The sequence below is a fragment of the Catharus ustulatus genome, chromosome 24 (assembly GCF_009819885.2).
Source record: "Catharus ustulatus isolate bCatUst1 chromosome 24, bCatUst1.pri.v2, whole genome shotgun sequence".
Taxonomy (NCBI): domain Eukaryota; kingdom Metazoa; phylum Chordata; class Aves; order Passeriformes; family Turdidae; genus Catharus; species Catharus ustulatus.
This window is the reverse complement of record NC_046244.1, coordinates 1,269,626-1,291,149: the sequence shown is the minus strand read 5'-3', so window position 1 is coordinate 1,291,149 and position 21,524 is coordinate 1,269,626. Positions and strand designations below refer to the sequence as shown.

General features: G+C 49.6%; 1 protein-coding gene across 2 annotated transcripts in view; it reads left to right on the top strand.

Annotated features, from left to right (window-relative positions):
* Window positions 1–21,057, top strand: part of UBR4 (ubiquitin protein ligase E3 component n-recognin 4) — a 92,052-nt gene extending 70,995 nt beyond the window's left edge. For both annotated transcript variants that reach the window (XM_033079314.1, XM_033079313.1), the window contains 19 exons: window positions 361–482; window positions 1,323–1,520; window positions 1,651–1,731; window positions 3,927–4,014; window positions 4,400–4,527; window positions 4,918–5,025; window positions 5,384–5,503; window positions 6,183–6,373; window positions 6,643–6,816; window positions 7,286–7,385; window positions 8,186–8,404; window positions 8,644–8,757; window positions 9,239–9,381; window positions 9,637–9,762; window positions 10,682–10,876; window positions 12,949–13,173; window positions 17,498–17,588; window positions 19,307–19,469; window positions 20,103–21,057. In XM_033079314.1, coding sequence (XP_032935205.1) covers window positions 361–482; window positions 1,323–1,520; window positions 1,651–1,731; window positions 3,927–4,014; window positions 4,400–4,527; window positions 4,918–5,025; window positions 5,384–5,503; window positions 6,183–6,373; window positions 6,643–6,816; window positions 7,286–7,385; window positions 8,186–8,404; window positions 8,644–8,757; window positions 9,239–9,381; window positions 9,637–9,762; window positions 10,682–10,876; window positions 12,949–13,173; window positions 17,498–17,588; window positions 19,307–19,469; window positions 20,103–20,167 — 2,651 coding nt within the window. In that variant the 3' untranslated portion in view covers window positions 20,168–21,057. The remainder of the gene's footprint in view (window positions 1–360; window positions 483–1,322; window positions 1,521–1,650; window positions 1,732–3,926; window positions 4,015–4,399; window positions 4,528–4,917; window positions 5,026–5,383; window positions 5,504–6,182; window positions 6,374–6,642; window positions 6,817–7,285; window positions 7,386–8,185; window positions 8,405–8,643; window positions 8,758–9,238; window positions 9,382–9,636; window positions 9,763–10,681; window positions 10,877–12,948; window positions 13,174–17,497; window positions 17,589–19,306; window positions 19,470–20,102) is intronic.
* The last annotated feature ends 467 nt before the right edge of the window (window positions 21,058–21,524 follow it).

Below are 21,524 nucleotides of genomic sequence, written 5' to 3'. Positions count from 1 at the left end.
CCAGCCTTGGGATCAACCAAGGTGGAAAAGCAGAGCAGCCACACAAAGAACTTTTCTAAGTGACTGCTGTCAGCAGGGAAGATTATGGCTTCCAGTATTTTCTGTTGGCACAGAGCAGTTGAATAAGTGTTCCTAGTCACCTCTTATTTTCCAGGAATCTCAGCCTCCTCATTTTTATGGGGCTGTTTTACTGCAGCCCAGCCATGCAGAAGCTTTCCTAGTAACCCCACCAATAAAAACCTTCCATCTTTCACAGAGTGGGTTTGCAAAAGAAGAGAACACCAAAGTATGGGGCTGAGTTAAAGTGGAATCTATAAAAGAGACTCCAGTGTCCATTTTAAAGCTTCCTTTCCTTGGCAGGCACAGAGTCAGAGACCAAGGCGTTCATGGCCGTGTGCATAGAGACTGCCAAGCGCTACAGCCTCGATGACTACAGGACCCCGGTGTTCATCTTCGAGAGGCTCTGCAGCATCATCTACCCTGTGAGTGAGGCAGGCTCCCACTGCCTCTGCAGAGTCCTGCAGTGCTTGGGAAGGGGCTTAAAGATTGTCCAGCCCACTCTCTGCTATGGCAGCCACACCTTCCATGGTCCCAGCATGCTCTGAGCCCTTGGACACATCCAGGGGTCCAGGGGCAGCCACAACTTCTCTGGGCACCCTGTGTCAGGGCCTCACCCCCCTCACCCTCAGAATTTCTTCCCAATATCTGACCTAAATTTCCCCTCTTCCAATTTAAACCCATTCCCCCTTGTCTTGTCACTCTAGTTCATGATGAACAGTCCCTCTCTGGCTTCCCTGTACCCCCTTCAGACCCTGGAAGGTGCTCTCAGGTCTCCACACAACCTTCTCCTCTCCAGGCTGAACATTCCCAACTCTCCCAGCCTGTCTCTACAGGGCAGGTGCTCCAGTCCCCATGGCCTCCTCTGCACTTGCTCCAGCAGTTTCTTGTCTTTTTTTTGCTGAGGTCACCAGAACTGTGTGCAGTGCTCCTGGTGGGGCCTCATGATAGAGGAGGAGAGTCACCATCAACCACCTCTAGCAGATCTGGTTCCTTTTTCCCAGGAACAGCAGTGTCTGCAGTCATGATTCACCATTAGCCAGTGTAGACATGTATCCCAATATATGCCATTTGGGGGGGTCACTGCTCAAATTCCCTGAGGAATTTGGTTACTGAATGATCCTGGCCATCCTCTGAGTGTGGCATGCAGAGCAGATGCACCAGTGGGGAAAGGACTGAAGGTTTAGGAACATTCTCCCATAGAAATGCAGGAATGGGACTATGGTTAGGGAACAGCTTATTCACTCTCTGCTGCTGCTCTTTAGGAGGAGAATGAAGTCACTGAGTTCTTTGTCACTCTGGAGAAGGATCCCCAGCAGGAAGATTTCCTGCAGGGCAGGATGCCAGGGAATCCCTACAGCAGTAATGAGCCTGGCATTGGGCCTCTCATGAGGGACATCAAGAACAAGATCTGCCAGGACTGTGACCTGGTGGCTCTGCTGGAGGATGACAGTGGGATGGAGGTGAGGATTTCTCGAGGTGGGGATTTCTTGTACAGACCTGTGGGATGCTGAGTTTGGGCAGCTGGTGGTTGCTGGGGTGGTGATGTAACAACCTGAGCTTGTTGTTGACTTGTTCTTCTCTCCCTTTCAGCTTTTGGTGAACAACAAGATCATCAGTCTGGATCTGCCTGTGGCTGAGGTCTACAAGAAGGTGTGGTGTCCCACAAACGAGGTGTGTGTTACCTTTGTACAAGTTAACAGCACAGAGCACCCATCCTCCACATCAACAAAAAGAAATGGGGAAAAATCAAAATCACACGAGTCAGGATTTATTTCCTGGCACATGATTTATTGGGTGTAACTGCTCAGCAGCTTCTGGTGCTCTATTAGGACAGATTGTGCACAGCCCTGCAATGTGAGTGATTGCAGAGCATTGCCCCAGGTGAGCTGTGTCCTGTGTCACATGTGACTTCCTGAGGAACAGCCTTGCCTGTGTTCCCTTGGGGAGATGTGAACGTTGTCACTGCCTTTCACATCACATTTCACACTCCATCTGCACACAAAAGCTTCGTGTGTGTACACTTTGGGACACCAGATTGCTCCATCAGTCTGTGCTTGGGGATGAACCCAAATTATCTATGCACAGAGCATCCAATGGTTCTCCATATTTGCACTTGTGCTGTCATATTTTTCATCAAGATCTCAAGCACTTGGCAGATTTATCCTTTTTTGCTCTTCATAGTATGTGTTGTGTGTTTTTCACATGAAGAAATGGACCCAGCAGTCTTAAGGGACCAGTCCACTGTGTCATACTGAGCTTGTTCCAGAGGTGGATGTGGTCCAGAACAAGCTCTTCCCTTCTTTCCTTGTAGCCACTAAAATAAACTCCCACTGAGACCATTAGGCTCAAGCTTGCCTATTACAAATATGTTTTTAGAGGCACTTGAGATCATAAAACAAGACTGATTTGCCCAACATTTCTTGGTCATTCCTCATTTCCTCCTGGCCTCAAATCACCTTTGAAACCTCAGTTTCCTGAAATCATTTGTGGGAAGAGTTCAAACAAAGTGCCAGTTAGCAGTGAATGATGATAAAATGGGTCTCCTTAAGCTTTATTTCAGTAACAAAGCCTTCAGTACTGCAAAACCAAGCCCAAACCTTGTGACAGTGATAATTTTTTAGCGAGGTACCAACTTGGAAAGGGAGGGGAGGTGCTGGTGTTCCATCTGTGAGTTCTGATTTGAATTCTGGTCGAGGCACTGGTGGAAATGATCCCCATGCTGCCCCTGGGAGCAGCAAGGAGCTGTTCCCGTGGGATGCTGGGCTGGAGCCGGCGTGCAGCTCTCCCGGGAAGCAGCTCTGCTGCTGAAAAGGCAGAGTTTGCTCAGCATTCCTGTGGATGAACAGCTTTCATCTGTCTTCTTTTGTGAGCACCTCCTGGAGCCGCCGCTCCCGTTCCCTGGGAGCGACAGGCGCACAAGAAACGCAACCTCAGGCCCCTTTTTGTTTCCCTTGTCTCTCAGTGGCTTTTTTTGTTCATCTGCCGTTTTACCAGGGCCCCTGTGGTGTTAATTGCTGGTCGCCAGCATGGCCTTTGAGCAGATCTTCCCCCCGGGGCTTTCCCTGTGCTTATGTATTTGCTGTGACATTAAGCACTGCTTATTCCACATTAGGCTTAGCACGATCCCTGACAGGTTTTCTCTTGCAAGGTCTCCTGCTCCCAAATCTGGGATTTTTCTTTTCTGCTTTTTATTCAGACCTATGGATTAAAAATGGAAAGTTTCATGATATGCTGTCAGTATTTCCAGCTGGAAATGCATCTGGAAAACTGTCCCTTTCTCAGGGTAAAAGCACAGCTTTTTGGCTCTGTTGTTCCAGTGATGTACTGCCTTACTGAAAGCTCATTAAATTGCCTTTTACTCCTCTTCCATTTGCCATCACTGCAGATTTTATCTCTTTGAAAGCTTTCATCCAATTAGCCTGTCCTGCTTCATTTCCTGGGCTGTGCCTGTTCCCTGTATTTCCCAGGTATGCTGTGCCATACCCTCAGAGGAGAGGTTGCCATGGAAAGCAGGTGTTCCTCTGCAGATGAACCCATTTTCCTTGGCTGCATCTTTCACTGCTGCTGAAGGAAACCTGGAGGAGATGAAAGGAGGAAGAGACTGTTTATCACCAGTCTGTCAATTGGCAATGCCAAGAAAAGCTGGGCAGACCAAGGGATGAGTTACTGATGTTTTTGCAGGTGGCTCTACTGTTGTTTTTAATTCATCTCAGGAAGGGGAGAATGAGGGGGTGAAAGATTTCCCTGTGTTACCATACTCAGGTGAAACAGCATGAGGGATGGAGTGTCTGTAAACACTGCAACCAGAACTAGGCTTGTGTACAAGTGCCCAGAGACAGAATGAATAAAAAGCTCTGCTCTTACAGGGGGAGCCCATGAGGATCATTTACCGCATGCGGGGGTTACTGGGAGATGCAACGGAGGAATTCATCGAGTCCCTGGACTCCACCACTGGTAATGCATTTGTCTGCTGAAAGCTGGGATTAGATTGGAAATCTGAGGTTTGCTGCAGAGCAATGACATTATTATCCTCACAGCAGTGAGCTTAAAGTTGATTGATGTTGCTTTTGCTGCATTTACCTGCTTCACCTCAAGTGAAGGAGGATTTTAACAGTGCTTTAAAGCTGTGCTTCAAATGTGAGCACTTGCTTGGCACAGGGACCATTCTGCCCAGCCCTTCTTCATATTCCTGATCTTAATTCTTTTCCAATTCAGTACAACTGAAGTGACTTGAATTGCTGGTAAATGTGTGCTGCTCTGCTCTCCTTTTCTGCTTCCACTGCACGAGCATGTCCTGCTGTGGCTGCTCCTGCCCTTACCACCCATGTGTGTCCTACAGATGAGGAGGAGGATGAGGAAGAAGTGTACAAGATGGCAGGGGTGATGGCCCCCTGTGGAGGCCTGGAGTGTATGCTCAACAGACTGACTGGCATCAAGGACTTCAAACAGGGCCGGCACCTCTTAACTGTGAGTCTCCCTTTGGCTGTGGGGACAGGAATTACCGGAAAGTTCCACATTTTTCCTCAAATCTGTGAGGTTTAGACAATCTCCCTTGAGCTGGAGCACTCTCCCATTCCTCTTGGTTAATAATTCCTTACAAAACTTGAAATGTGTAGAACCTGAGGAGCTGCTAAGGCTAAATCCTGTCTTGCTGGAGGGATTGTTTTCTGCCTTGGCCTTACCTGAAAACTAAAGCTGTGTGAAGATACATGTAGAGGTGTAAAAATCTGGGGTGTACTGTAACCCAGAAGTCTGGAGATCAGATGTATTACTGTATTAAACTATTACTTCAGTTTCAGCAAAATCCCTCCCTCATTGTGAAGGTACCACAGAGAATCCCTTTGCTGTATTTTGTAGGTGCTGTTAAAACTCTTCAGTTACTGTGTGAAGGTGAAAATAAACCGGCAGCAGCTGGTCAAGCCAGAGATGAACACTTTGAATGTCATGCTGGGGACTCTCAACTTGGTAAGGACAACCAGAAGTGTTTTTTCCATGGATTCCAATGAATTTAAGCTGCTTCTGACTGCCCTGCTGCCTTGTGATAACTATGGGAGATGGGAAGTGTTCCTGTGCTGGCACTGCAAATTATCCTTTAGACATCTCTTGTGGGTGGGAGTGTGGGGGGCAGTTAAACCAGCTGGTGTTCCCGCCTTAAACCAGTTCCTGCTGGTGTTCCAGTGCTTCTTCCCACCTTAAACCAGTTCCTGCTGGTGTTTCAGTGACTGCTCCCACCTTAAACCAGTTCCTGCTGCTGTTCCAGTGACTGCTCCCCCCTCAAACCAGTTCCTGCTGCTGTTCCCCTGAGCACTCCCTTCTCTTGCAGGCTCTGGTGGCTGAGCAGGAGAGCAAGGACAGCGGGGGAGCAGCAGTGGCAGAGCAGGTGCTCAGCATCATGGAGATCATTCTGGATGAATCCAATGCAGAACCTCTGAGTGAGGACAAGGTGAGTGCCTGCTCCTTTCCCTGGGATTCAGGGCTTGCACACCCCTGCTCACAGGGATGCTGAGCTCCAGGAGCTGGAGACAGTGCTGATGGAGTCTGATCCTCGTTACATTTCTGGCAGGTCTTAGCAGGCCTTGGGGAAGGGCTTGAGGAGGGCCCTGAACCAAAAGCACTGCAAGGCTGCGTCAGGATGAGTCTTGCATGGTTGGGTGAGGGTTGTTAGGCACTGCTTGGATCCTTTCCTTCCTGCTTTGGGCCACAGGCCAGGGAGAGACAAGAAAAGACACAGCTTGGCCTTGTTTTTTGGAGTGTTTTTGTATGTGTTGAAAACATGATTGATTTTCCAACTAATTGAGAATAAAACTGTATCTCAGCTAGACTAAGAACAAGAAGAGCTTCTCACTCATCTTTTGAAGCTGTGGGTGGACAGGAATCTGGTGTACTTTGTGTTGGAATTATTAGACTTTTGGCTGGAAAATGCTTGAACAGTAGGTGGAACAAGCCAGGTGTCAGCTAGAGGGGTTGGTACAGCCATTCCACGAGACCTTTGGGAACTAGGCTGGGTTAGATTTTTATCAGGGACTGCCCCTTCACTACTGGAGTCATCCACCAGCTCCCAGAGTGAGAATTTTCTTATAGATTGATTCCTGCATGTAAATCCTGCTGCTCTTCCTCCACAGGGCAACCTCCTCCTCACGGGGGACAAGGACCAGCTGGTGATGCTGCTGGACCAGATCAACAGCACCTTTGTGCGCTCCAACCTGAGCGTGCTGCAGGGGCTGCTGCGCATCATCCCCTACCTGTCCTTTGGGGAGATGGAGAAGATGCAGATCCTGGTGGAGCGCTTCAAGCCCTACTGTAACTTTGATAAGTACGTTAACACAGCTCAGCTCAAAGCACCTGAAATGGGTTGTACTGGCACAGCTCTGCCTCTGTTTCCTCACTGATGCTGCTCCAGTGTAATGCCAGGTTTCAGCTTCATTTCCTCTTTCACTTCTAAGCTATTTTTGAAAGAAATATGGGAGCTCTAGCTTGAGAAATAGCCTGAGAAGCTTTTCTGAGTCTCTGAGCAGGTACATCATTCAGTGATAATGGCAGTGAGAATTACAGGCAGAGTTATCATTTCTTGTCTTTGTTCAGGTATGATGAGGAGCACAGTGGAGATGATAAAGTTTTCCTGGATTGCTTCTGTAAAATTGCAGCAGGAATAAAGAACAACAGCAACGGCCATCAGCTGAAAGATCTCATCCTGCAGAAGGGGATTACACAGAATGCCCTGGATTACATGAAAAAGCACATTCCCAGTGCAAAGAAGTAAGAGTCACCATTTCATGTGTGTGGTTGATGTGGGTGACTGCCCTGGACATCCTCCTCATCCCATCACCACAATCTCCCAAGATATCTGTGAACAAGTGCCCATTCAGGAGCATTCAGAGCTGTGAGGCAGAGGTGTGGTGAGGCAGTGCACGTATAGGGATGAGGCTGAAAAGCCTGGAATCTTCCCATTTGATAGCCATCCAAGCTGATTCCTTGGATATCTCAATTTTTGTGTTTCCTGCCTGTTCCCTCCTGTTGCACAGCAACAGAGTTTTTGCTGTTGGTGGCCAACTCATGAACACAAATCCCCCGGCTCAGAGCTGGCACTGTGGCTCTGCACAGCATGGAAGTGGGAGTGTGACTGTCCCTTCATTAATGAGCTGAGCAGGGAGTGTTCCCTGCAACCTGGAGCTGTGCTGCTGGCTGGGCCTCTCCCCTCAGCTGCTGCCTTTTGTTTCCCATGCAGTTTGGATGCAGACATATGGAAGAGGTTCTTATCTCGACCTGCACTTCCTTTTATCCTGCGCCTTCTCCGAGGCCTTGCGACGCAGCACCCTGCAACACAGGTGAGGCTGGGGGACAGCCCTGCATTGTCCCTCTGCTCTGGGGCTGCTCTGAGATTCATTCCTCTGACAGTTGGTTCTACACTGGGTTTTGTTGGGTGTTGTTTTGTCATCCTCACCACAGTTGGGACAGTTTGGCTCACAGCTTTTCTCTGCTGAAGCTGTTGGTTCTAGTCTGAAGGGAATTCTCTTTGGGGGATAAAGCAGAGAGAAAATCCAGTCCTCCTGAGCTTACCTGTTATAAGAATGTGAAAGCCTGTTGGGAATCTCAAAGTAGGTGTAGGTGTGGAAGCTGTTCAGGTATTCCCTGGGCAAGTTCTGCCCTTGCAGAGCATCCTCTTGAGTTTTGTGTCACATGACAAGATTGAGAACATGACTTTGTGTCTTTGTGTTGATGCCTTGAGCCTCTGCTGGGCAGCTTCAGGCATCATCTGGAAAAGTCAGAGATTCTGACTTCAGTATTTCCTCCTGCTGTGTGGTGTGAAGTTGACACAGCAATGTGAAGAGATGGTAATTATTGATAAGCTCCTCAGGACATGATTGTTGTTGTTTGAAGGCATCAATACAATGTCTTATCACAAAATAAATGTTTTATCCAACATCCCCATCTCAGCTCCTGGTAATGACCAGTGGAGAGGCAAATTGTCCCAGTCTTAGGGACAGTTTTTAGGGCCCAGGAGCATTAACAAAGGAACAGTTGTTGCAGCTCAGTGCTCTGCCCAACTGTCCCCGTGGGGTTAGAGGGGACAGTCACTGTCCTGAGTCCCCTTTTCCTGAGCAGTGCTGTGTTCCATCCCCACCAGGTGCTAATAGGAACAGACTCCATCACCAACCTGCACAAACTGGAGCAGGTGTCGAGTGATGAGGGCATTGGGACATTGGCAGAGAACCTCCTGGAGGCACTGAGGGAGCACCCCGAGGTGAACAAGAAGATCGACGCCGCGCGGAAGGAGACGCGCGCCGAGAAGAAGAGGATGGCCATGGCCATGAGGCAGAAGGCCCTGGGCACCCTGGGCATGACGGTAATGGCTGGGTGCTCTGCTCCTTCAGGGCTTTTCTCCCTGCCTTGCTCAGGAAGTGCAGTAGGATTTGTGTAAAATGATTTATTGATGGGTATAGCAGAGCTCCAGCCCCCAGTTTGCCTGGTGCTGCTAGGAGGGAACACAGCTGCTGGGAGATGGGATGGGCATTCCAGTGCCAGTGGTGAGCATGGTGTGGTTTGTCCTTCTTTTTAACCTGCTTGAGTTTTTCTCTCTTCCAGACAAATGAGAAGGGCCAGGTGGTGACCAAGACTGCGCTGCTTAAACAGATGGAGGAGCTGATAGAGGAACCAGGACTGACCTGCTGCATCTGCCGGGAGGGATACAAGTTCCAGGTAATGGAAGCTAAAAGTTCTGGGTAATGGGAGTTAAAAATTCCAGGTAATTGGAGCTAAGTTCTGGGTAATGGGAGCTAAAAATTCCAGGTAATATGAGCTAAAAGCTCTGGGTAGTGGGAGACAAAAGTTCTGGGCAGAGGGAGCTAAAAGTTCTGGGTAATGATGATGGGAGATTCAAGTTCCAGGTGAAGGGAGACACATTTTCAGAGCCCTCTCAGCTCGCAAGGGGACTTGCCAGTATCTGGTTGCACAAGTGCTGGCACTGGAAGATCAGGAAGGCTCAGGTTGGTTCTTGAGATCAGTAATTCCAGAGGTGGCTGGGAAGTGGAAATGTGTTTTCAGTGAAAGCTGCAAAAACACAGGATCAGTTTTGAGGTTGGGACTGAAAGAGGTTCAATTCAGTGTGGTGTGAAAAGAGCAGGAAATGTGCCCTGCTGCAGAGCTGAGTGGTTGCTAAGCCAGCTGTGTGTCCTTGCAGCCCACCAAGGTGCTGGGCATTTACACCTTCACCAAGCGCGTGGCGCTCGAGGAGTTTGAGAACAAGCCCCGCAAGCAGCAGGGCTACAGCACCGTGTCCCACTTCAACATCGTGCACTACGACTGCCACCTGGCAGCTGTCAGGTATGTGCTGCCCACAGCCTGGGCCTGGGGCCTTTCCAGGGGATTTGGGATCACAACACTCACTGTGCAACCCGGGATGGGTGGGCTGGGTTGTTCATCCCTTTGCAGTCAAGGTCTGCTTTAACTCTGTTCAGGTCTGGACTCTGCCAAGTCCAGCACTGAGAGAAGCTGTGGAGTTGTCATTTTTGGGATGTTTCCTTAGATAAAAGCTTGCATCCTCCTGACTTGCCTGGTGTGCTCTGTTTGTCCACACAGACTCGCTCGGGGCCGCGAGGAGTGGGAGAGTGCAGCCCTGCAAAATGCCAACACCAAGTGCAATGGGCTCCTGCCAGTGTGGGGGCCCCACGTGCCAGAGTCTGCTTTTGCCACGTGCTTGGCACGGTGAGTTCAGACAGGTTCTTCCCCAGCTGCTTGCATCTGGGTGAGTCAGAGCCTTGCCACACACTCCTCTGAAATCTTGGCATCAGAGGTGGTGCAGTTGAATGTTGGTAAAACGGAGCCATTTCAGGTTCTACCACCAAGAGTGCAGCTCCTAAAAAAGTGCAGGTGTCTGTTTGCTCCTTGGCTTCATGTAAAAGATTTCAGAGCCTCTTTAGCCCCCACTCACTGCTGAGGATGCAGTGTTGATTCATTTGCAGCCCAGTGAGCCCCTGCTGTACAAAAGTAACCCTCTGACACCTGAGGATTCCCTGGTGTAGATTCCCAGACTTCTCTTGGATGGTACTGAGGTACTTGAGCACCTCTCTGGAGCAGATGGAGGTGCTGTTGTCAGGATTCTGGCTCACCTTGTGCTGGATTTGTAATGTCACATTACAAATGTTGAACCTAACAGGGGTAGGTGTAGAGCAAATATTGGGAAGAAAGTCTTCCCTATGAAGGGGTGTGCACTGGCACAAGATGCCCAGAGAAGTTATGGATGCCCCATCCCTGGAAGTGTCCAAGGCCAGGCTGGACAGGGCTGGGAGCAACCTTGGGCTGGTGGAAGGTGTCCCTGCCCATGGGACACCTTAGATGATCTTTAATGTCCCTCCCAAGCCAAACCATTCTGGGATTCTGTGGAATTCAGAGTGGTAATATCCTGATACAGGGAGCTGTATCCCATGTCCTGGGCATGGGAAAACAGTATTGATGAGTGGACAGATATCTGCAGATGGAATTGGATTTCCCAGAGTGAGCTGAAATCCTCCCTTTGGGGAGGTTAATCCAAGGTAGCAGTTCCTTCTTCAAAGCTTTTCTGTGCCATCCTTGCTGGGATCCAGTGGCAGGAGGAGCTCTGTGAAGGCTCCCTGCTGTTTTGCAGACACAACACATACCTGCAGGAGTGCACAGGCCAGAGGGAGCCCACGTACCAGCTCAACGTGCACGACATCAAGCTGCTGTTCCTGCGCTTCGCCATGGAGCAATCGTTCAGCATCGACACCGGGGGCGGCGGCCGCGAGAGCAACATCCACCTCATCCCCTACATCATCCACACCGTGCTCTACGTGCTCAACACGTCAGTGCCACCCTCCCTGCCCTCCCCCAGCTCTGGGCTCAGCTTTGTGCACCGGGCAGCACAGCTGGGAAGTCACAGAAAGTTTTAGGAGGAGCGGGGTTGCGCATCCTGAGCGGGTTGTTAGGGATTTACATTGTTGGGAGTGAAGCCTGGACATGCTGGATAACAGGGAACCTATTGAGTAAAAGCAATTGGGAATTAGCTTCTCTTTCCATTCTAGATGTAATTATTACCTCTGGGGTGAGCAACAGGGTTATTACATTAAAGAAACCCTGCCAGCTTAATTTTCTCCTGAGCAGGCAGAAGAGACACTGTGATGAAGTAATAGTTAGTTGAAAAGTTAACCCTGAATTATTTTATTCAGTGTTCCAATAACACAGTTTTGGTTCCAGATTTGCCATCCTGGAGGAGGGTTCAGGTCCATCAGATTTTCCTGATATTTTAAATTTTTTGGGTGGTTACCATTATTATTTTTTACCAATAAGCAGCAGTGCTTTGGCTGAGGCTACATCCATGAGCACCCAAATGCTTTGGAATGCATGAGCTGGTTCTGATCCTGCTCAAAAAAAAAAATGGGATGCCCATGTATATCCTCTCTTTGAGGAGTTAGATATTAGTAAGTAATTCTAATTAGATGAGGGTATAAATATTAAAATACACACCAAGGTCACTCCAAATGCAGTGCAGTGAAATCCCTCTCACTTTCCCGCCTGGAACTAATCAAGGTTTTGGCTGTAATACAATTTCTCTTTTGTTTTTAATATCTATCTCCAGATCCCTGTGCTATTGTTTTCCCAGTCCTTTGGGAGACAAATAAATGGAACTATTTGTTTCATCTTGTTAGGCTGCTGTCGGCACCACAGAGCCCAGAACCCGCTGGGCAGACGTGGAAAAAGGCCTTCTATACTTCCCAGACAGAATTTTTAATATTAAATGGAGAAATTAAAGAGCTACTACTTGGCTCCCAGCTGCATCTTTTAGCAGATGGAAAGGTCACACAACCCTGACAGCTTCATGCTGCTTGATGCCTGATAGGGAGAGTTTATCTCTCTTAAAAATCAAGGGTCTGACCTGGCTGGCAGCCTCTGCCTGCTGCAGTAGAGCCATAGATGTGATGAGGTGTGATGCAACTTCCCAAAGTCTCCTGTAACAAGTGGTTTTCACTCTCAGTTCTGGGGTGTCAGGACTCCTGGGGTGCTGGAGCTCTGGAGGAAAGGAGGAAAATTATAAAATATTTATATAAGCTTGCAGTAAAGTACAGTGTCTTTTGGGTTTGAATTTGGCCTGTATCTTCCCAGGGGTTGCTTTTGCAGTAGAGGAATTGTATCAATGGATCCAGGAGCTGCAGTGGCTCTGTGGTGTCCCATGGGAGATGGCACTGGCTCAATCTTTTTTCTCAAAAAAAGTTTAAAATACCTCTACAGAGGTGTTGTCTTCCACTGGGGCAGTGGCAGCTGCCTGGCAAACCTCTAGTGCCACCCACTCCTCCAAGGAAAATGTGTTTGCTTTGCTGGGAGCAGGTTTTCAACCAGGAATGAGTTTGGAGTAAGCTGGTAGTGCCCACTGGGGGTAAATAATCAACCAGGAATGAGTTTGGAGTAAGCTGGTAGTATCCACTGGGGGTAAATCACCAACCAGAGATTAGTTTATGGGAAGCTGGTAGTATCCACTGGGAGTAAATAATCAACCAGGGATGAGTCTGGCGGAAGCTGGTAGTGCCCACTGGGGGTAAATCATCAACCAGAGATAAGTTTGGGGGAAGCTGGTGGTGCCCACTGGGGGTAAATCCTCAACCAGAGATGAGTTTGGGGGAAGCTGATAGTATCCACTGGGGGTAAATCATCAACCAGAGATGAGTTTATGGGAAGCTGGTAGTATCCACTGGGGGTAAATCATCAACCAGAGATGAGTTTATGGGAAGCTGGTAGTATCCACTGGGGGTAAATCATCAACCAGAGATGAGTTTGGTGCCCAGCTGGTTCCCCATGCAGGGTGCATGGGCAGCACTCCTGGGGAGCAGAGGCTGAGCCCCTGGAGCTGGGGCAGCCTCTGAGCCTTTCCTTGCGTTGCAGAACCCGGGCGACGTCGCGGGAGGAGAAGAACCTGCAGAGCTTCCTGGAGCAGCCCCGGGAGAAGTGGGTGGAGAGCGCCTTCGAGGTGGACGGGCCCCACTACTACACCGTGCTGGCCCTGCACATCTGTCCCCCTGAGAGGTGGAGAGCCATCCGTGGGGACATCCTGCGGCGCCTGCTCGTCACCGCCCACGCCCGCGTGGTGTCCCCAGGAGGGGCCAGCAGGTCAGTGCCTCCCTGGGCTGGGGACAGGGACACAGAGCCACCTGTGTCACCTTCACAGAGCCACTTGTGTCACCATCACAGAGCCACTTGTGTCACCTTCACAGAGCCACTTGTATCACTGGCACAGGCACAGAGCCACTTGTGTCACCTTCACAGAGCCACTTGTGTCACCATCACAGAGCCACTTGTGTCACCTTCATAGAGCCCCACGGGTCACTGGCAGTCACAGAGCCACTTGTGTCATTGGCACAGTCACAGAGCCACTTGTGTCACCATCACAGGGCCCCATGAGTCACTGGCAGTCACAGAGCCCCACAGGTCACTGACAGTCACAGAGCCACTTGTGTCATTGGCACACCCATTCCTGTCACCATCACAGAGCCCCACGGGTCACTGGCAGTCACAGAGCCACTCTTGTCACTGGCACAGGCACAGAGCCGCTTGTGAATCCATCACAGAGCCCCACAGGTCGCTGGCAGTCACAGAGCCACTTGTGTCATTAGCACACCCATTCCTGTCACCATCACAGAGCCACTTGTGTCACTGGCACACCCATTCGTGTCACTGGCACAGAGCCACTCACAGCTCACTCACACAAATCCCAGCAATTTCCCAGTGTGGGACCATTTTGGGGTGTTTTAATGCAGATTTTGGGTGTCCTGTGACTAAATTTAAGACTTTTAGGAGGGGATTTTTAGGAATTTTTTGCCACCTAAGGGCAGATTTCTTTAGGAATTCCTTCCCAATATTTTTCCCAGAAATCCTTGGAATTTTGACAAACTTTGGTGTCTCAGTGCAGATTTTAGGACTTTTTGGTCATTTTTAGTGCAATTTTTAAGGGATTTTTGCATTTCTTAGTGTGAAATTTCAGGGATTTGGAGGTTTTTATGCTGTATTTTGCTCAGTGTAGTTTACACCAGGTGTTAATCCCTCTGAGTAACCTTTGCACTCAGTGTTGCAGAGCTGCAGGGTCCTGGGTTGGGTTGGGAGGGACCCTGAAGCCCCTGCAGTGCCACCCCCTGCCATGGGCAGGGACCCCTCCCCACAGCCCAGGTTGCTCCAAGCCCATCCAGCCTGGCCCTGAGTGGTTGCAGCTGCACCCCAGGGCTGGTATGAGCAGGAGCATTTCATTCTGGGTGTTCCTTGCAGTGGATCAATGAGCTGATCAATGGAAATCATTCTTTTCCTTCTTCTTCTCCCACCTCAGCACTGCAGTGGCTCCAGCCATGAGCTGTGTGTGAGCTGTGCCTCACTCCCAGTTTGTCTCCCTACAGAAGCTCATTCTGGGCCCTTTTGATCAGTGCTCCAGCCTCCCTCAAATAGAAAAATAGAAATAGAAGTCAAATGCCATTGCTTTTTAAAAAGAAAAAAATCAATAGCAGCTGTCAGGCACTTGAAGCACAAGAATAAGTGGCTGTGCCTGCCTGACAAAGGCACAATATTTCCAGAGAGGGAAAGGGAATTCCGGTTTCTGAAAGGATGATTTGAAATAGCTGTCATAATTAGGAATCAATTCATTATTATTCTAAGTCGCCTTAAAGGGCATTCTTATGCTGATGACATTAATTAGGTGTTTGATAAAGTCATTACATTGGAGTTGCACAAACCCAGCATGAACCAGTGATCTTGGAGAAGGGAGAGAGCCCTGAAAGGGGCTCCTCTATTGATCTCTGTGCTGTTTCAAGCTCCCCTGGCTCCTGTTTGCTATTTCCAGCAGCCTGTCTGAGTGCTGGGGGGTCTGACACATCCAGGAGGTGTCCTGGAGGCTCAGGAGGGTGCAGCTCTTCAGGGGTTGGTTTGCTGCTTTTTAAACCCTCCCTAGATGTTTTGTTCCTTCCCCAAGCATGGCTGTAATAAAAACATTGGATCAGGCAGAGCCAGGAACTTCCAGCTAAAGCATACAGTCTTTGGAATTTCAGGGGGACACACTCAGAAATAGTGCTCAGGAATTATGCCAAGGTTTATTCAAGGGCTTTCTTTAATCTCTGCAGACTAAGAGAGCACAAAGCCTCCCTCTGATAAAGCCTCTCAGAAATAGCAGTATGGCAATTCTGATTTCCAAGGTCTGTGCTTATTTATTCTTGTGGAAAATCAGGAAGAGGGTGATGGATGGTGAAATGCTCTGCAGATAAGTGCCAATATCTTGAATTTGTAGGCTGAGGCAGAGAGGAAGCCACTGGCTGTGACACCAGGGTAATGTCTGCATGCAAAGGATTAAAATTAGCATTCCACATTCAGGGTGATGTCTGGGAGCAGCTCCAGTCCCAGAACACCAGGGTGAAGGTTCTGGACGCTCAAGGACTTGCTACTTACTACCTGTGCATGTCAGAAAGGGCCAGGAGCCACTGCAGGAACCCCCAGTGCATCCTAAACAGGGCCAGGAGTCACTGCAGGAACCCCCAGTGCATCCTAAACAGGGACAGGAGTCACTGCAGGAACCCCCAGTGCACCTCAGAAAGGGACAGGAGTCACTGCAGGAACCCCCAGTGCATCCTAAACAGGGACAGGAGTCACTGCAGGAACCCCCAGTGCATCCTAAACAGGGACAGGAGCCACTGCAGGAACCCCCAGTGGATCTCCCAAAAGCTGAGGATCTCTCATGATCTGAACCCTGTGAAGCTGGGAAGGTTCAGCAGTTCTCTGTATTCCCTGATTCCAAAACAGCAAATCCCACCCCTCCCTGTCCTGTGGGGAGTGCCCATGCAGCTCCTCAGCTGGGCCAGTGAGGGTCACACAGGTTTGGGGAGAACTGAGCCAGAAAGGGCTGGAGGGTTGGTACCACAGTACCAGGGGGAGATGCTCAGCACCTCCCTTGTTTTGGAAACACTTCATGTTTAAACCCAAAGATGAAATTACCAGAATGGATCTGAGTTCTGTTTTTGTAAATATGATTTACAGATTCCAAAGAACTGAATTGAGTGTTCATTGTTACTGATCCACAAATTCTGGCTAAAAAAATGTTTTTCAGCGTGGAATTTGGGAGGAAAGGACCCTTTTGATTTTTTTCCCTTTGGTCTTCACTTTGACCTTTGTAAAACACTCCTGAGGGAAGCAAGGCTTCCCCAGTGTGTGTGTCTGGCTTTCTGTCAGTCTGTCTGTTCTGGCAGTCCCTGGCCAGCTCCAGGAATGAAACCCAGCAGCTGCTCCAGAAGGTAACTACCAGCCCTAACCCACAAGGGCCTTTTAGTTTTCAATTAAAGGAGCAGACTCCAATTAGATCAAACCCATTCACATGAAAAGAAAAGTCTGGCTTGCAGTATTTGGGAGGCCAGAATTAGCCTTGCTCTTCATCCCGTGGAAATTTAGTCACCTTTACTAATTGGTTTTCCTTTAAATAATTAAGCTGAGCTGCCTGAGCAAGCTGCCACCTACTAAGATGTCTGTTTTAAGGGCACACACACACACAAATGGAACCTTTTAATAAGAGCAGCAAAATGTTCATTTTCCCCCCAGAAAAGCCCAGTTTGGGGCAGGCTGCAGTTAGGATTCCCCCTGTTGTGTTGCTGACTGGAAGCAGCAGCAGCTGAGCTGCTCCTGGGTGCGTAAAAGAGAATTTTTGTTTTTCCAAAGCTCTGAAGTGCTGAGCAGGAAGCAGCACGTGATGGGGCAGATGTACCTGAGGAGCACAGGCACGAAAATTCCAAAGCCATGAGAGCTGCTGGCAGGAGGTTCTGCCTTGCCAGAACCTGTTTGTGATTAATCCTGCAGACTTTGGGAGCTGCTATCCCAGCACAGCTCTGCACCTTTTAGGGCATTCCTGCTGCTCCAAACCCAGATGCTGGATTTCCAGGAGAAGTCCTTTCCTGGCAGGGGAATAATAAAGGAGATATTAAATGGAAATTCTTCCATTTCTTATTTCCCTCAGAGTCTTGCAGAAATGTTTTTATGAGTTAGAAGCACAAAGCTGTTCTGTCATTGATACCCCCTGGGTGTGAGGCCTGGATTTGGTCATTCCTTCAGGAATCTGCTGTTCTCCCAGCACTGAACACACAAACAAGGGCTGTGCTTTGTTTTTTCCCACTCTGCTGTTGGCTTCCTGTGTAGTCTTAGCCCTCCAGATCCCTCTGTCCTCATTTCCTTCCTGTGGAAGAAGGTTTTACTGGCAGAGCTGCTCAGGTCACACAGCACAGCTGAGTGAAGACTGCCCAGAGAATCTCAGGTGCCCAATGATTCATGGCCAGGAACAGCCAGCAAGGCTCACCCAGAGCCATCCCCTGCATATCCCTGATGGTTCTGGCTGTTCCAGCTTTCATGCTGTTCATCAGGTGGGTTATCAAAGCCTCATCATGAAGTGATTAACTGCAGATTGATTTCCTTCTGGCAGACTGGCAGACAAGGCAGTGAAGGATTATGCCACATACCGCTCGGGGCTGCTCTTCTGGGCACTCGTAGATCTCATTTACAACATGTTCAAGGTAAGGAGAGCACTGCAGCTCCTCTGCAACAGCTCCACTTCAGCTTTCTTACCTGAGCAATTACAGTAATTTCACGATTATAAGCCGCACCATTTTGACTAAAATTTTGGTCTGAACCCAAAGTGCGGCTTATAATCAGGTGCGGCTTATATATGGACAAAGAATGAAAAGTTGCTGTTTTAGTTTGGAGGACAGGTGTCTGCTGAGAAAGGCAGGAGCTTCTCTTTGAAATGGAGAATGTAAACCCCCTCCCTCCAAATTATTATCATTTTGAAATCAAGGGGCTCTCAGGCAAAGATATGGGAATTAGGAATAACAGTTCTTTACTAGGGAAATTAAAATAGAAATACAGTACTACAAAGAAACAAACCCCAAACCCTGACACAGTCAGAGTACAACCTGACACCCGTCAGGCAGGGTATTGGCAGCAGTCCCATCCCATGGTGGCTGCATCCTCCTGCAGTGACAGATGTGGCTCAGTTGGAGCAGTGCTCCTGTACAAGGTGCAGTTTCCCTCTAAAGGTCCAGTGGTGATGTGGAGAAATCCGGTTTTCCTCTGGAGTCCAGTGGAGAAAGGGGCTCCCTTAGTGTCCCAAACCCTCTGTTTTTATCTTGGTGAGAAATGTTGGGCTCTTCCCCCTGGCTGGAGCAACTCCCAATGGCATGCAGTAATTTTATCAGTCCCACAGTGGGACTCAATGGCCATGAGCAGAAAATGACTGGCTGGAGGAAGGATGGGTTGTGAAAAGATAAAGAACAATGCCCTGCCTGGTTTCAATGGATGGCCCATTAGCAGAATATCTCCCATGGAGATCAGGATCACTGCCCCCACCCTCAACAGATGGTGATAGAACAGATCCCTTTTATCACACTCTGGATTGTAACGTGTGGCTTATAATCAGGTGCGGCTTGTGTATGGACAGAGAATGAAAAGTTGCTGGCACCCAAAAGTGCGGCTTGTAATCATGAAATTACTGTACATGAATTTGAAATAGAAATCAAAATTTGAAAAATCCCTTTCTCCAATATCCTTGGAAACAAAAGTTCACCGAATCCCAGGATGGTTTGGGTGGGAAAGGATCTTGAAGCTCATCCCATTCCACCCCTCCATGGGCAGGGACACCTTCCATAGCCCAGGCTGCTCCCTGCCCCTTCCAGCCTGGCCTTGGACACTTCAGGGATCCAGGGGCAGCCTCAGCTGCTCTGGGCACCTGTGCCACGGCCTCCCCATTCTCATAGGGAAGGATTTTTTCCTTCTTTTTTCTTCTGCACCTTGTGAAAGTAGAAAGGCCACAAGAAGCTGCCTGTGTTCATTGTGCTCCTTGAAGTTCAGTAGCTGAAGAATTGAGAGGCTTTTCCAGTTGGCAACACTCCTGTATTTTGTATTTGCTTATTTTTCCTGTTCATTGTTCATGGAAGGAAGGACATTCCAGGCTGTGCCAGGGAAGTGGTTGGGTGAGGAAGGAGCCAGGGGCAGAAAGCACCCTGCAGCTTCCACAGAGGGTTCATTACTCAGGGTGAGAAAATGCCTGGGACCTTGTTTCATTCTGCAAAAAAAGATCATGAAGTTGCAGTTGGAGAATTTCCTTCTCTGTTGGTTGTTTGTAAGAGGCAGGGATGGAAATGGGAGCAGCGGGAGAAGGCACCAGGGTTTGCAGTAATTTTTTTAAATTGAAGAATGATTTTTGGCCTGATTTGGTGTCTTTGTCCCCTGGCAGAAGGTGCCTACCAGTAACACAGAGGGAGGCTGGTCCTTCTCTCTGGCCGAGTTCATCCGACACAACGACATGCCAATCCACGAGGCTGCAGACAAGGCCCTGAAAACCTTCCAGGAGGAATTCATGCCAGTGGAAACGTTTTCTGAGTTTTTGGATGTGGCTGGTGAGTGTTTGCCTGCCCTTTTATAGCTGCTGACTGGAGACAGCAGCATTCCTGTCCTGCCACTGCTGCAGCTCGTGGGGATGGGACAGGGAGAGGAGGGATCAGCACTGCCCAGCCATGGCCTGAGCTCCCCAGAACTGCTGGGACACGCACCTGAGCAGCCCAGGCAGGAAAACCTCCCCCCTGCTCTGCTAAACATCTGTAGCACAGCTGGAAGGTGTTCTGGGGGGTCTGTGCTTGAAGGCTGGGGATCAGATGTGGCCATGCAGCAGTTGGGTGCAGCCAGAGTTGCTCCCCAGGGATTTTGGGTCCTGCAGGAGCCAGGAGACCCTAAGCACCTGCAGGGAAGCTGAAGCTGCTCTTTGTTCTCTCACAATCTGTGCCCCAGGCCAGTCTCACTGCCCAGCACAGGCACCAGAGCTGCCCAAGAGCAGTTCCATATGGATTTAATGTTTCATTAAATTCCCATTTCAGTCCCTCCTGCACATGCATCCACCAGGGTTTTCCCTGCTCGTGTCCAGCCCTAAAATAACCCTGCAGCTGTCAGGAGCTCACACATGGCCCAGCACAAATCCCTCCTGGGGGCAGGACAAACAGTGGGGCTGATTCTTCTCTCTTGTCTTCTGTTCAAAGGACTCTTGTCAGAAATCAATGATCCAGACAACTTCCTCAAGGATCTCTTGAACTCCATCCCCTGAGCACGGAGCAGCTTTGGGCAGAGCCTCCAGCGCTGCCTTCCACCCTCCTGTCCCTCCTCTGCAGTCTGGCCCTTCCCCAGGAGTGCTGCGGGTTTTTGTTGGAATTTTTTTTGTTTTGTTTTGGTTTTTTTTGTTTTGGTTTTTTTTTTTATTTTCTACAATTTTTCTTCATGGAGTGATTTGAAATTTAGATTTGTTTTATCTTGTGTTTCAGCGCTTCTATCTGTAAAGCCTTGTGCATTCAAGCTGTTTGAAAGAACTTGTACAGAGAGGAATCCAAACCAGTAAATCTTAATGCTTTAGTGTGCACCTCTTTGAAGTTCAATAAACCGAACAAATGGGTAAGCTGGGCTTGACTAGTGCTTGAACCAGGCAGGAGCCTCAATGCTGAGGTGTTTCTCACATTTTCCTGCAGAGCTGCTGCTCTGTCCAGCCCTGGGCCTGCACAAGGAGCCCCAGGAGGCTCCCCAGGACACTCCCTGCCTGCACTGGCAGCTTCTGTGTGGGGCTGGAGCCTCAGGGGCTCTGCAAGGACATTTCCCCCTTCCCTCTCCTTCTCTGGGTGCAGGCAGCAGCTGCTGTCCCTGCATGGAGTGTCCAGGACCTGTCCTGGCTCCCTCCCAGGCTGCATCCAAAGCTCACTGTGCCTCCAGTGGATGGCTCTTCTCTGGGGGGCTCCTCCTCCCCCTGTCCCCTCTCTGGGAACCCTTCAGCTGCAGCCAGGGCAGCCCCAGAGCCCTGCACAGCCCCCCCAGAGCCCTGCACAGCCCCACTGCTGCCCTGCATGCCCAGCACTGCTCCCCACCTGTGCATGCTGGTAACTCACCTGGCACAGTTCTGCTGACACCTGGTGAGTTTGGAATCTAATAAAGCTTTCCCTGGCTTCCTCATCTCTGTTTGAACTTGAATTTCCTAGCACGGTCCCATCCCAGAAATAATTATAATTACAATTTCAGAGGCTGAATAACTCTCCAGCCCCTTTGGTGCCTGTTGTTGGTGTTGGCCACGCACTGGGATTGGCAATTAGCAGGGGGGTGAAGGTGCAGTGTTTTTGTTCTCACCTCTGTGGGGGCTGATGTCACTCCTGGCAGCTGGAGCTGCTGCTGAGGAGGGAACTGGGCAGGAAATGCCCCGGGGAGGTTTGGGTTGGTGTCCCACAGGGGACTCAGGGTGTGTTGGTGGCTCTGTCTGGCCCTGTGAAGTGCAGGAGGGGCTGGTGTGGAGTTGACTCTTTGGAGCAGCAATCCTGCACCTCTGCTGCCCTGGAACCACATCAGAGAGCAAACACAGCTCTGTGAAAGCCCTGCAGAGCCCTGCTAACAGTCCTCCCTCCAAACAGCAGCTGGGCTGCTCCAGG